A 15,580-nucleotide genomic window follows, 5' to 3' on the forward strand; every position below is an offset into this window, starting at 1 on the left:
TTTAAAAGAAAATACATAAGTGTAAAGGCTGTGAGCCTCTTGACATAAGCACACAGTTTTAAGCAAACTGTTCAGAAATAGTAAAAAAGTACTAGTAAAAAAGAGGAATGTGCTTCGGTAGGAGAAACAAGGTTTCTATCTATGTTTATACAGTAACAAGAGCAGCTCAAGTCTGAATCGCATGTATCCTGTTTCACTCATGCACACGAGTGAGAAATACCGACAAATGCTTCTGAGAATTTTAATTTGTTCTTGCACCCAGGCATCAATGTAAACTGCTCATATCATGTATTTTTGACCCCACAACATTTTTGCAATCCAAAAATATAATTTCAGTTGAAAAGAGAACACTTGGCACTCGCAACGAAGAGTCACCGTTATTCATAAACTGCATGGAGGAATCATGTAGTCACCGTTATTCATAAACTACATGGAGGAATCATGGGCTTGTTGATAAAAACCTCCAGTTAGTAACTGCTATTTAATCCAAGTATATGCAATCAATAACATTTTGTGTTGACAGATATATCTGTCATGTGAGTTTCTGACAGACAGATAACATCGTAATTCAGACAAATGCCTGTTATCAGGTCAAGTATGCTTCTAGGAAGAAAGTATTGAACTGTACAAAATTCTTCAGAGAGTTCAGCAGAAACACCAAACCTTCCCATCTTCATAAGCAGCTGACCCAGTAAAAGTTATAACTGAAGTCTTTCCCCACTCCTTTATCTTGCAGTTGTTGCACCGCAAGAGAAGTTTTCATTCTCAGTATAACTGTTACAAATATTTAAACTAAACAAACCACATGTTAAAAACTTCATAGCACTAAATCTGGAAAAAAGGGAATGCATCGCATCATCTTGAAAGAAGGATAATCAACTGATTGTTCTACCAAATATTTATGCTAATTTCTGAAAAACCTAAAGGTCACAGAGTTGCCTTAGGCAAGTCACATGTTCCCAGTGCAGGTTTCTTTTTCACAAAAGTGGCTTATACTAAACAGGACTGCAAGGGAATTTGAGCCATGGACTGTAAATAAATATACATACTAGAAGCACATATCTTGCACATTTATTATTACTTTTCTTACATCATGTAGCAAGTCATGTATACATGGTTCCCAGACACTCACCCATCCCCAGACACTGATCAGACCCAGATGAATGCTAAATTCTGGAGTTGTTTAACGTCAAGACACTCAAATAACAGGGGATTTAGGCTGTGTATTAGATGCAGCTTTTACTATAGGTAGTAGCTTACAGAAGTTATCAATCAATACAGATTTAAAATGCTCCCATCCTGCCACTTACTGCCAATTGCAGAGCCAGTTCAAATTGCTTATCTTGAAGAAGCTGCTGGATCTGGGTTGCAATGGAAACCGGAATGAGGCGCCAAACAAAATGATTGCTGGCGACATACACAATATTTGTACTAAAAAGAAAAAAAAGGAAAGAAATTGGGTTATCAACATGATCATAATAAAATGAAAGGACTTTCCCCCCTCCCCTTTGCTTCATAAATATGTAAAAAATAATAATTCAGTACAAGCATATGCACAAGATTAGAATTTATAAAGTTAAGATGTGGGAGAAAAACTTGAAACTTCCGTACCCTCCAGAAGTAATGAAGCGTGGTCTCTGGAGCTCAATACTCTGCACGAGGAGTCGGGGCTCAAAAGTACGAATCTCTACATATCTTGGCAGTACTGCCACAATGTACGGCGGTTGATGTTCTGTTTTGGAAATGGAACAGTCAGCAACAGCATACAGTTCTACAATAGCATCCCCCAAATTTACATTCGGAAACAGTGGATCTGTTGCATTTTATGCATTAGCATGCTTTATACTTTTGTGCTTTTCAGGCTTTCAAAAGCCCCTTCCCATTGGTCCACTTTAATGGCAGGGAAAGAGTGACAAAGAAACTGAAAAGAAGGCATAACCAAGAGACCAAACTTTATTTCAAGTATAAGTCACACTTTCATTCTGCCCGTGCATCCTTGTTCTGCTCCAACTGGGAACTGTGTCCTTTGTTATGTTGCCCCCTAGTGCTTGCATTCAGAACTGTTCTCAATGTTCCCTTTATCTGTAAGCAATTGATTAGTCTTAGCATCAACTACCCTGCACTGATTGGATATCCTGCATAGGAAAATCCAACCATAAATTAATAAATAATAATAACCTTAGGTATTCCTTTTGTATTGTTTTAAAACCTATCTTCTGGTGGGGGGTTGTACTGTTTTTAAAACCATTTTAGCTGTTTTTATTGTAAGTCTGTAAATCACCTTGAGACATATGTAAAAGAAGATTCATAAATTAATAATAAATAATAGTAACAATCCTTTTTGGTTCAATTCTCCACCTCAGGAGAAAAGCAGCAGTCTAACATGGGTTGAGGCCAGAACAAGGTAATTTGTTTGTTTCAGAGGAGGCTGCTAAGGAAAAAGGCAGTGGTCACTGACTTAAACGGCCTCAGTCCAGTATACCTGAAGGAGCGTCTCCACCCCCAACATTCAGCCCAGACACTGAGGTCCAGCGCCGAAGGCCTTCTGGCAGTTCCCTCACTGTGAGAAGTGAGGTTACAGGGAACTAGGCAGAGGGCCTTCTCGACAGTGGCGCCCCCCTGTGGAACGCCCTCCCATCAGATGTCAAGGAAATAAACAACTATCTGACTTTTAGAAGACATCTGAAGGCAGCCCTGCTTAGGGAAGTTTTTAATGTTTGAAGTTTTATTCTGTTTTTAATGTTCTGTTGAAAGCCTCCCTGAGTGGCTGGAAAACCTAGCCAGATTGGTGGGGTAGAAATAAATTATTATTATTATTATCATTATTAGATTTAGTTCTCACCCATGGCTATTGGGATATCTGTCCAGTTCAAGGCACATTTCTGTGTACAAGTTCCTTCTTCATTTAATACAACAGTAAGATCGTCCTGGCCTACAGCAACTTTCCCATCTGCCAAAGGGGCTACCAGTGGCTCAAGCTGCTTTCCTGTGGGGAAGAGTTCTTTGATGGAACCTTTACCATCCACCTGCAAAAGGAATAATCAAAGCCAGTCAATCCATACAGAATAGCTACACTAGACTGATTTTTATCATTAGAGGAAGGAAAATAGTCTCTCCTTTCAGGAGCCCATCCACCAAGATTACTTCACTTAAAAACCCTGTAGATCCAGTACCAACATATGCCTTTGAGAACTCCCAAACATAACTAACTTCCATTGAGGCTACCACATTCACACAGTGATACCACTTTAAACAGTCATGGCTTCCCCCAAAGCATCCTGGGAGCTGTAGTCTGTGTGAAGGGTGCTGAGAGGTGTTAGTCAATCCCTGTTTCCTTCCTCAAGCTACAATTCCCAGAGAGGTTTAACCATCAATCCCTCTTCCCTGAGAACTCTGGGAATTGTAGCTCTGTGAGAGAAAGGGTCTCTTAACAACTTTCGGTACCCTTAACAAACTACAGCTTCCAGAATTCTTTTGGTGAAGCCATGGCTTGCTTTAGTGGTATCATAGAGCATTAAACATATGGTGTAAATATGGCCTTACAGAGCAATCCTACGCATGTTCACTCAGAATTAACTCTCATTAGGTTCAATGGGACTTGCTCGCAAAGAAGTCTGCATAGAATTGCAGCCTTAATTATATACAAGTAGTTCATACTGTAGTCACACACTCTTCCCACCTTCACTGAATCCGAAGAAAATCAACCTTTATTATTCTGACTTAGTCTAAACTCTCTCTTACCCTTATTAGATAATAGTCCCTCTTGAAACCCACACAGATTGAATCTTCACACCATGCCATTGACTTGGGTACATCTGGCACGCTGAAGTCTCCCTGGAGATCAAGAAAATAAAATGTCTAGTTACTCAGGTAACTGTTTTTATACACTTTTAAAACTGTTTTATACATATCTGCATAGCAATATCCCTTGCTTGTCTGTATTGCCATCTCAATTATCTGCTCAGCAAAGCAAGCTGCTTTAACAGAAACTAAATACGGTAGGATTTGAAATCTATCCTCTAAACGAAAACACAAACAACTTCAAATCCCTTCCTATACCTTCTCATCCAAGGCCAAGGCCAACATATTCTCCCCCTTCCCACCACCTTTAATATGTTTTGAGGGAAAGCAAAATCCATATGAATTTCGTAGCGAAGATCCTTGAACAAAACACTAGATAGCAGCCATCTTTTCCATGAAGAAAAAAGCAGTACATCTGAATTAACCATAAGTGAGGAGGCATTTAATACCAGAAAGACTGAAGGCTTGCATTCAGGTGCCCAAGCACTAAAATGTATTACATTCCTCTTAAAGGAGTCAAGACTGGCAAACAAGTAATAAAACAATTTAAAAAATCTTAAAAACAAGTACTAAACAAACCTGCAGCTCGTAGAACTCTCTGTCCTTCCAGTAATACAGCTGGAGCTTCTTTTTCACTGCCACACACATCCTCAAGACCTCTTCACCTGTGTCAGAGTGCTGTGGAAAAAAAATAGTTCTCTATGTATTAGTGTGGAAGGCACTTCATCAAGTATTCATGTGCACTTGGTATTTAAAAACTGTAGAACTTTCCTCTCATGAAACCAGCCTTTATTGAGAACAATATTCTGTTCATTTTTGCCTTCACACACCAAGGTCTCACAGTCAATCCCCTTTTCAAGATTGGATAAGGCATGCCATCTTCTTATACTTGCCTTCAGGTCACAGGTGAAGAGAGTTGCACCCTTTGCCTTGGAAACTGTTGTGATCTGTTGAAATGTCAACAGGTCATGAACGTAAATGTTGTTTTCTGCTTGGAACAAGACAGGAACATAATTGTAATTCCACATGCCGTCATAACTATTTCAAATTTGAAAACAGAGAAATGGGTTAATAAGTGTTTGGACACAATTTTGCAAACATCTCTCAGATGTCTTGCCGATTCTAAGGTACATTGTGTTGCCAAAGACCTCATTGATGCATGTCTGCAGTATTCACATAATTATGGGCTACAAAGTCAACAACTCTTATCAGCAGGAGACAAGACTTAATTTGTGGGGGTTTTTTAAAGGTGGATGGCAAATAGATATAATGTAAGCAATGCAATCTCCTCTATGTCAGAAGGCAGAGAAAAACATTCCATGTATGTGGGAGAAAAGACACAAGGGTCTTAAGAGAAAGACTTGCAACATAAATGAAGGAGATCAAGGATAACCATGCTCAGATGAATAATAACACAATCCTAAGCATGTGTATCCTATGCATATCCATATGTCAGTCCTATTGAGTTTAATGGGGCTTACTCTGAAGTAAGAGATGCATAAGATTGCAGCTTCAATTACTCTGTCTCAAAACATAATGCTGTGAATTCACTTACCTAATAAACTGACCAAAATTTTGAATTGGGACACAACATGGATCTACAAAAATAGTAATACAAAAAATGTTGTAAATAAGTTGCAGACAAACCTCTGCTAGAAATGAATCTTACTTAACAGAAAGGGGCACAAATTAGAATAAATTTATATGCAAGCTATCAACCTCTAGCAGAGTAACCTTGCAGCAACAGTCATGACATTTCTGGTGACATTAACAGCTTCCGTCACAGGCAATAAATACTATTTCAACATGAACTCCCAAGAAGTTTCTTGAACTATATAAAAATATATTTATAGTTTAATAGTCACAACAATTTTGCTGAGCACATATACCATTGTATAGATATTAAATAATAGTGCCTTTACTTGGATAGAACTATGGTTTAGTGCTATATCCAAATGCCGCTATTAAGGCATTATAAGCCAGTCATAATTCTTAGGATTCCAGCCAGCAACAAAGGATTGAGTTCCACAAGGAACAAAGCATATGCAAATAGGAACGAAAACCCCAAAAGAAAATCACACTAGTGCTGTTTATTACCGTATTTTTCGCACCATAGGACGCACTTTTTCCCTCCTAAAAAGCAAGGGGAAATGTGTGTGCGTCCTATGGAGTGAATGCAGGCTTCAGGAAGCTATCCGCTAGCCGTGGGAGACCCAGCTCTCCAACGGCTAGCGGAGTGCTGCATTAATCCCGAAGCTTGGGGCGTGTGGAGCTCAGCGTGCCCCAAGCTTCTGGGTGCCGGCAAGGTCTCCGCTAGCCGTCTAGCAGAGACCTTGCCGGCACCCAGAAGCTTGGGGCGCGCTGAGCTCCGCACGCCCCAAGCTTCGGGATTAGCGCAGCGCTCTGCTAGCCGTGGGAGAGTCGCGCGGCTCTCCCACAGCTAGCAGAGACCTTGCCGGCACCCAGAAGCTTGGGGCGCGCTGAGCTCCGCACGCCCCAAGCTTCGGGATTAGCGCAGCGCTCTGCTAGCCGTGGGAGAGCCGCGCGGCTCTCCCACAGCTAGCGGAGACCTTGCCGGCACCCAGAAGCTTGGGGCGCGCTGACCTCCGCATGCCCCAAGCTTCGGGATTAGCGCAGCGCTCCGCTAGCCGTGTCTAGGCTGCGGATAGTAGTCTGCTTCCCGGAGCGTCGGGCGCCCTGAAAGCAGAGCACCCGGTGCTTTGGGAACACACCCACAGCCTAGGCAGCCCTGCGGGAGGTCCCGCAGGGCTGTCTAGGCTGCGTATAGCAGCCTGCTTCCCGGAGCGTCGGGCGCCCTGAAGCAGAGCGCCCCTCGCGCCAGGCAGACATCCGCAGCGTGGGGAGCCTTGCAAGAGTTCCCTGCAGGGCTCCCCACGCTGTGGATAGCAGCCTGCCGCCCGGCGCAAGGGGCACCCTGAAGCAGAGCGCCCCTCGCGCCAGGCAGACATCCGAAGTGTGGGGAGCCCTGCAGGAGTTCCCCGCAGGGCTCCCCACGCTGCGGATAGCAGCCTGCCGCCCGGCGGGTGAGGCGCCCTGAAGCAGAGCGCCCCTCGCGCCGGGCAGACATCCGCAGCGTGGGGAGCCCTGCAGGAGTTCCCCGCAGGGCTCCCCACGCTGCGGATAGCAGCCTGCTGCCTGGCGGGTGGGGCCCGTTGAAGCAGAGCGCCCCACGCACCAGGCAGACATCAGCCAGCCCCACAAGCTCGGGGGACAGCAGGGAGGCGCAGCGCCACCATCCCGCTGTTCCTCGACCTGGTTCGGTTTCCCTGACCTGCTTTTGGGGGGGAAATAAAGGGAAAAATTTTTTCCTTTATTTCCCCCCCAAAAAACTAGGTGCGTCCTATGGGACGGAGCGTCCTATGGTGCAAAAAATACGGTATTCAGCAGGCCGGGAAAAGGAATGAACACCAACACAGTAAGCTTTTATAAGAACAGTTACTCAAAATAGGCTGCTTCGCTCCCTCAAAATATTCTAGTTTCTTATGTAAGGTTTTTAATTAATTGTTAATTAACAGACTTTGTAGCTTAAAAAAGGAGCTGCTTATTTGGGTTGACATATTTACCATTAACCAGCCCGAGTCCTTCTGCTCCCTTTTCCTGAAAGGAATATTGATAATGGCTATGTCTGCACATAAAACTAAGCTGTGTTTGTTTATTTGTTTGTTTGTTTGTTTAAAAAACCATAAATTGACTTCCATATGAGGAAAGCAGCCATGGCTTACTTCTCAAATGCTTGATTCCCCTCCCCTACTCACCTAGCCTCATGCCTCTGTTTTGGGTACTTGAAATGTGTAGCCAAACAAACCATAGTTAAGCAAGGCCATTAGTTTTGGATATAGTGCCAAAATATAGTTAGTATAAGCCATGGTCGATAAGCCAAAAACTAATAGTTTGCTGGGCTGGGTTCAAACCTTCAATTAAGCCACATTTGGCTAAAAACACCATTGCTTAGTCTTATATGTGCAAGCCAGGCTTTTGTCATCAAGTGCAGGAGACCAGAAGACATGGGCATGCCTCCCCATATCCCTTATTCTAGTTGTAGCTTTGTGTGCATTTTGTAAGCTGCTCTAGGACCCTATTTTGGCTGCACAGGATACAAATATAATAAGCTACTCAGAAAAAGCTAGTCACTTGAAAGCACAAGGCTGCAGACTTCCATTCTGCATTGGTGCTGTTATGCCAAAAGGCATGTACTGCAATTTCCCAAATGTCTTTGAAGTAGTGTCTCCGGTTTTATTATAGTAACCCCAAACACATTTACATGGGATCAAAGCTAGTGGAACTCTACAAGACTTATGGCAGCTACACACATTAGGATTGCTGCAGCAAATGCCAAAATTGTAAGAGAAGACAAGATCAGTGGCACAACAACTTCCATCTCACCCCATCCCAGTAAAACAAAGTCTTGACTTCAGTCAAATGCCTCTTATGATTTTAGGTTGGTCCAGAGATATCCCATGTACCTGCTGAATCTTCTTGGAGAAGTTCTTGTTTGACTTCTCTAATGTCACTTCAAATCTGTTGCAACCTACCAGACAGCAAAGGGATTCTTTTAGACTACGGACACTTTTCACATTAACTATTTCATCAACACATATTTCAACAGCTAAGGCAAAATATCCCACAAAGTTCTGCTATCAGTTTAGAGGAGATGCAAGCCTCACATGTCCACCTGAAGTTTGCAAAATAAAAATAAAAATGAGCAATTATACATTACAGCATACCCAGTTACCCCACCAGTAAACTGGGCATTTTCATCTCATGGACGAAAGGGATTTAACAAAAGACTTCAAAAATCTAGTTTAGGAAAAGGCAAGCCCCCAGCACCCTTTATCACTACATCAGCAACTAGCAAATAAAATCCCTAGGGAGTATAGCAAGAGGGACAAAGAATAAAAACACTTCACCACAAGGGTTTAAAGGTTTATGGATACAAACTTACAGCCACTTTCTGATGTCGTAACCTCTCCTGACGTTGATGCAAAAAGGGGGAGAAATTTACCAAGTGAGACAAGAGCAACTGAAAACTATCATGATTTGACTGGAACAGACTGGCTAAGGTGGTTTGAGAATAAATTCAGTTTTCTTAAAAGAATCATGTCTTTTTCTGCAAAGCTAGAAAAATGGCTTCTCTAAGATGGTACTGGTGTTGCCCAGAGCAGGAAAAAGCAGCACCCCAGGCTCACTTCCCCTGTTTTCATAGCTTTCCTGAGGAACAGGTTAAAATGTCAACTCCCAATTCATGTCCATTGGGCCACCCCGCCATTACTTGCATTCATTAGTAACACCTTTAACGAAAATGAAGCCTAAGTGCACATAATTGCCTTTGCTTGCCAACATTCCCTGTCATCCTCATGTCTTGCATTCATCTCCTCAGTTGTCTGCCCTTGCCTTTCCCTTCTTTGTACCTTCTCATCCCGTCTGAAGGTCTGGAGAACTGCTGCCAGTCAGAGTATATAATACTCTGAGCTAGATGGAGCAATGGTCTAACTCTACAAGGCTGATTCCTATGTTCCTATCCACTGTCAACATGCAGAGAATGGAGCTTGAATCCAATGTTTGCTTTGAGCTTGGAGGCTGGATTGATGTTCACCAGTCCCTTGAACCCAATGCAGCATTCCATGTCCCTTGGCTTAAATGCCACTCCTGAAGGCCGGGGATCCTCTGGAATTATATGGGATACGGCACAGAAGGTTGCAAATAGCAGGGCATGTTGGCGGAAATGGGGTGCCTTGCTTTGTGCTAATAGAAGCACTTCTGCCAGCACAGGGGCAGCCTTTGATACAACCCTGTAAATTTAGACTGCTCGTGCAACTGTGTGATTTTCCAGTACAATACTGGGAAATGTATTGTGGGGATGCTCTCACAAAACCACATCATCACTGAAAACTGCGGAAGGAAGGTTACTCTGAAGCAATTCTTCCACTTCAAAGGAGGTTTTAAGAATTGGCATTCAGTCTATCAGGACTTAGGACAACACGGGACAACAAGTGAGAAAAGGACTGCTGCCAATGCACCAGTGAGCCAAAATGTAGGTGCTGTAGGGTATTGTTTTGGCTTTTCCATTCTAAATCATACCATAGGTTATATAGGTTGGGTTTTGCACACAACAGCTCTATCTGAGCTTTATGCTCCCTTAAATTTTACACCTTGTCCTGAAATACAGTGAAAAACAGAATCACAGAATTGTAGAGTTAGAATGGGCCCTGAGGGTCATCTAGTTTAACCCTCAGTAATGTAGGAATCTCAACTCAATACATGGCAGATGACCAGGAAGAAGAGTCCACCTCCAGCGAAAGCCCCATAAACCACCCAGAAAACAAGAGGCACACAGCTGACCTACGATGTACTAAATGTAGTTCTTTATTAAATTGCCCTGTAACTTGCAACCTGATCTATTCAGTGGCAGAAGGTATGGGCAGAAGAAGTGGAAATCATTCATCTCCCTCGCCTGTTTTTAACTAAATAAAAAGCAGTGATGGAACTGTCAGTTGTGTGATTATCTTCACAGCAAGTTTGGCCCTCACTGCTATCAGATTGTGCAAATTGAGCCTACAATCGAGCCTATGCACAGTGAATGTTATCTTCAAGCCAACTGCTGACCTACTTCAGCTTTCAAAGTTATGCCATTAGTTACACATGTTTTTAAGGATTTGGGTCTATTGAAGTTCCCACAGAAAGGGAAACCAGAAATGCTGCAGGGACCCTATGACATTTAGGGGCAGTCAGTGCAGTCTCTAGTATTTAAGCTTTATACAGTGTGGTTCTTATGTGAGTATCAGGGTCCTGCACACACTCTCATCGCCACCAAACACAGCACAGAAAACCGTGTAAACCCACCCTAAAATACAGTTAAACAAACGTGCTTCATTGCATGAAATTTGGCTAATTTTTTTCCACACCCACCAGTTTCCTTTCGAATTCTGTAAAGAAGAAGGTGGCCTTGTTTTGTCCCAACGAGGAGCCATTCCTCTGCAATAAAAACAAACATTTTATAAATTGCAGTAAGATCACATTTCTTCCATCTATGCATAATTTATGTAACCCTTACATCTCATACTGGCAAGTTCTAATGAATAAACATATGAGTGGAAACTTCTCCACACAGTTCTTTGGAAACACTAAAATTAACATGTCAACCGTTTTTAAAACCTTCGATTTTCCCCTTAAAGTATGAACAATGTAAGAGAAATGCATACTATTTCTAGATGTGTTTATATAAGCATTCCAATAAAAGTATTTGCAAGTAAAGCTTTAAACTTGTTTAAATGTAACATTTAAACAAAATTTACAGTGCAATCGCATGCATTTTTACTCAGATACAAGTCCCTCTAACTTCAGCTATGCTTTCTTCCAGGAAAAGAATGTACATGATGGCAGCCTAAGTGCCCTTTATTGATTTTCTCCCCCTAAATCAAGCATTTCATTTTTTGTTTTTTATATATATACGTTATACAGTACAAAAAAAGTAACATTTGTGTTATTTCAAAATTCTGTTTCTTTATACAGTACAAAAGAGTAACTGTGTCAACGTTGAATTCTGTTTAAAGCCGATACCAATCAATTTAGCATGTTGTGGTGGGAGGGGGATTAGGAAATTTTACAGAAAACACACATCATTACCGAGTGTGCTTGGTAAGAACTACAGCCTTTGTTAAAATTCTGGCTTTCATTTTAAAAGTTCCTTGCTTAGAATATGGTGAAGAAAATAAACTCCTGTTTATCATTAAAAAGCTCAAAAGTCATAACTGAAGGGGGCTATGCTGCAGGAATTATATTCTGAAAATGCAACGGTCTTTGTCCTGAGCAGTCTTTATACAAAGATAGAGATAAAAAAATTGGCTGGATATCACAATCCCCAGATATTCACTGATATTTAGATTATCTTTGTAAAACAGATTACTTAATATGATAAATCATTATTACCATGCACCTGTTTTTAATTGAACTGCTAATAATAAATGTTGATGAACAAAGCATCTTTATCATGCATGTTTTTTTACTAAAATGTTGTACCCAAATCTGACCCAAAAAGCTTCTTCCTTTAACGGTATGTGTACTAAGCAAGTCTTGCTAATGCTTAATGTTAGTAATGTATAAGTTGAGGTCCAAAATTATCTTATTAGGTGCTATGCAAATAGTACTGCCAACTGAAAAGCACACACTTATATTTAAAGACATGCAAATCATTTATAGCCATCTGTATCATAAAATATTGCCACAAATTCCTCTTGGCAAACACAGACACAAATTATTATTATTATTATTATTATTATTATTATTATTATTATTATTCCAGAAAATGGTGCTTGGTCTAAGAACATTTTCAGCATTATTAATTTTGTACACAAAATGCCTGTCAAGTAGGAAAAAGTGCAAGCAGCACATATATTATCACTTGTGACATCACATGTACACACAAGGCAACTTCACTGTCTCCCACAGCTTCACATGCGCGTAAACACAGCAAAAAAAAAAGGCATGCAATCACCACACATGACAATAAACAGAGTTTTCACACTTTTTATCTTACACCAGAGTGCTCCCCATGTAGAAAATTCTTAACTTTTGATAGTGTCCCAATTTCTCATATTTTGTTGTGAACCCAATGCCACAAACCTTCCTCTGCTCAATCTCCCCATAAGTTATATATTTCTAAGTAAATAAAGGCTTGCATTACTTTGGGCCAGAGCATACAGACTCAATATAATCAATTGCATCTCACCGAAAATACCGGTGATTTTTTTCCTCCCTAAATCAACGATGAAATGCAAGAATATACCATTTAAGCAAGTACAGTTATCTCAGCCTCCTGATGGCCAGGCAAGATTTCTGACTGGAAAATGCAGTCAATTCGGATGAGAAGGCCTGACTCAGTAAGGAGATCAATAATTCAGACGGATATCATTTGGAACAAAGTTACAGGTTGCTGAAGACACATCCAATTTTAAAGTACACGCAACTGCCACCGGATATACCTTGCAAGGGAATGTGGAGGATTGCAGGTTGAAAGAAAAATAACAGGACACAAACTGGTTTAGATGGTACTATTTAATGGTATCCCTCAGGGGAAGTAACAGGACTTTGAAGGCTGCAATTGAACTCTAAGTTAGGAATAGGAGAATATTCCTGACTGAAGAACTGAATTAAGTTCATATATTAAGTTCATATATTTCACTCATTCAGTAAACTACTGTACTCAGTTAGTAAACTAGCCTTCTCCAACCTTGCAGCAACACTGTAGTTGGACTACAACGTCCATCATCCTTGGCCAGCTTGCCAGTGGTAAAGGATTGTGGGAGTTGCAGTCTAAAAACATCTAGGGTTGAATAGCTGAAAGCGGTCACAATTCACAAATCATACTTCATCTCATATACATCAGACTGCTTCACATGTTGCAAAAGCCAGATCTCCGTATTTCCACTGCAAGTCAGCCATACTTGAAAGTTATTCACAAATGATAAAGATTTGTTTATAAATATTTGTTTATAAACATTTGTTTTAAAAAGGGTGCATTTAAAAAAATAATAATAACAGGCTTGCAATCATTTTCTGCAATGTGTGAAATGGCATTAACATGGCAACTACTCTCAAAACCCGATGGGAAAGATGTAGCCCACAGAACAGATATGAGGTAAGTTCAGTGCTTTTTTTCTGGAGGGGGGAACGCATACCCCCAAACATTTTCTGAATCTGTACTCCTTGTCCGTTTACTGTATTTATTTCCCCCGATTTGAACTATAAAATGGTGATTTTCTTGAGTCAAAATGAGAGTACCCCTAAACATTTTTTAAAGAAAAAAAAGCACTGGGGAAATTCAATCCCACTTATACATAATGCACTCTTTTCAGAAACCAAGAGAATGCAAAACACAGCTAGCCATCTTTCCACCTCGATTTCATCGGAAGGGTATGCAAGAGCCGCTTCTTGCGCCAGATTCAGTTTTATAAAAGGCGTCCACGGCACCATGACGCGTGTTAAGGGGCTGAGGGCAAAGTCGCAGGCAACCACTGATTCATACGTTGACAAAACACGCCACACTTCAGTGTCCGTCACGTGTCCGGCAGCTGACAGGCTTCAAAAACCACAACGTCGAGTGACCCTTCAGGTACCCAGCGGAGATACCACCCCCACCCCAAAAAAAGTAAAGCGGTTGCCTCATCGGGAAGAGGGCAGGGCTTTGCCGCTCCCTCCCGCTTCAAGCGCACAGGCAAAACAGGCGCCAAACCCCCTTCCGTGGCCAGGAAGGAGAACCGGACCGGGAGCTGGCAGCAGGGCGTGGAAAAAGCAAGCCAAGCGGGCGGCAGGGAGAGGGAGGCGGGGATGGCGAGGGACGCCTTTGCCGAGATGCCCCGCCGCAGCTCGGCGCCCCACTCACCCCACGCGGCCAAGCAGTCGATCTGCAGAGGCAGCTTCTCCAGAATCGGCACCGGCTCGAAGGCGTCGTGCATGATGGCGGCGGCGGCGGCTACGCGGGGCCCGGCAAACGCCCGCCGAGAGGACTCCCTTGGAGACTCCGGCTCCGGAGCAGCCGCCCCAGACGCCTCCTTCCAGGCCCGGCCCAGGCGCTTCCGGCTCCCGCTTCACTTCCGCGGCCAGGCTCCACCTCCGGGAAACCCCCCGGGAGCCCGGCCTCCTCGAGAGCAGCGCCGGTCAGCTGCTTCCCCTCGTCTCTGTCTCGCTGGCCGAGCCTCTCGCGGGCACTGCGGCCTCAGCAGTTGCTGTTAGTGGTGCAAAGAGGGGCGTCTTTTCAACATGAAGAGGGGCTTTTGGAGCCCCTTGTATAAAACGGGGGTGCGGGGGAATCGGGTTCACGGTACGTAAAAGCTAAACAAGCTGTAGCTTAGGGCCCCACTCTCTTGGGGGCCCCCCAAAAAAATTAAAGGAAAAAAACCTGGGTGTACATTTCCAATATATAAGATAAAACACACAGCAACATATACTTCTTCTTAATTGTATTTCACTATAATGTACTTCTTAATTGTTTTTCAGTTCAACAATTACTTTGATAAAATACATATTTTGTTATGTGCAAATGGCTTTAGGTACCCATTAGGTCCATAAATTACCATATGGCATATATTCAACACAAAAAACCGCAACAATTTGTTGTTGACAAAGGACAGCTGGACATATAAAGGGCCCCATTCAGTAGCTTAGGGCTTCATCAGACCTAAATCCCGTCCTGTTGCAGCCTCAGCAGTTGCTGTTTATGGTGCGGAAAAGCGGCATCTTTTCAACACTAAGAGGCGCTTTCGGAGCCCCTTGTATAAAACGGGGGATGCTCATTAACCACTATTGGGAATGCTTGTGTAGGGCTGTTCATGGGCATAGCCAGGATGTTTGTTAGGGGGAGCAGGTTTTTGTTAGGGGGCGGGCAGAACCTCAGATTTGTATTGATTTTTATTGATTTAGGCTATTCACCCCGTCACACACACACACCCTGACTACGACCATGGAGCCGTTACTTATGGGACTAGGGTAGCAAAGGACAAATCGGGCCATTCTTTGGAAAGGGGTATACCTCAAGTCCAGCACGCCAATCATACAAGAAGATAGTGGTCATTTCAATTGTGGTCATCTTACCTGACAAGGGCGTAAGCCAGACTATTTGGGTCACATTTTTGGCATCCTGGTCATTTATATGGGTAGCCTGTGGTTATTGATCAGCTGCAGCTGGCCCTGTCTTTACCAATCATGTGCCTTCCTCATGGTTTGCACCACAGCCATGCAGAGCTTGGTTAGGGATCGTGGGAGT

At 42.6% G+C, this 15,580-nt stretch overlaps 1 protein-coding gene across 3 annotated transcripts in view; it reads right to left on the minus strand.

Annotated features, from left to right (window-relative positions):
• VPS39 (VPS39 subunit of HOPS complex) overlaps window positions 1–14,407 on the minus strand; it is a 29,768-nt gene extending 15,361 nt beyond the window's left edge. Inside the window, exons 1-11 of one of the 3 annotated variants that reach the window (XM_053383653.1) lie at window positions 14,201–14,407; window positions 10,729–10,794; window positions 8,765–8,791; window positions 8,286–8,350; window positions 5,357–5,399; window positions 4,695–4,789; window positions 4,381–4,479; window positions 3,742–3,834; window positions 2,843–3,026; window positions 1,612–1,732; window positions 1,311–1,431 (exon numbers count right to left, since the gene is read on the minus strand). In XM_053383653.1, coding sequence (XP_053239628.1) covers window positions 1,311–1,431; window positions 1,612–1,732; window positions 2,843–3,026; window positions 3,742–3,834; window positions 4,381–4,479; window positions 4,695–4,789; window positions 5,357–5,399; window positions 8,286–8,350; window positions 8,765–8,791; window positions 10,729–10,794; window positions 14,201–14,273 — 987 coding nt within the window. In that variant the 5' untranslated portion in view covers window positions 14,274–14,407. The remainder of the gene's footprint in view (window positions 1–1,310; window positions 1,432–1,611; window positions 1,733–2,842; window positions 3,027–3,741; window positions 3,835–4,380; window positions 4,480–4,694; window positions 4,790–5,356; window positions 5,400–8,285; window positions 8,351–8,764; window positions 8,792–10,728; window positions 10,795–14,200) is intronic. The other 2 variants (XM_053383634.1, XM_053383643.1) reach the window with 2 other exon arrangements.
• Window positions 14,408–15,580: the final 1,173 nt, after the last annotated feature.

This window comes from Podarcis raffonei, chromosome 1 (assembly GCF_027172205.1).
Source record: "Podarcis raffonei isolate rPodRaf1 chromosome 1, rPodRaf1.pri, whole genome shotgun sequence".
Lineage (NCBI taxonomy): Eukaryota > Metazoa > Chordata > Lepidosauria > Squamata > Lacertidae > Podarcis > Podarcis raffonei.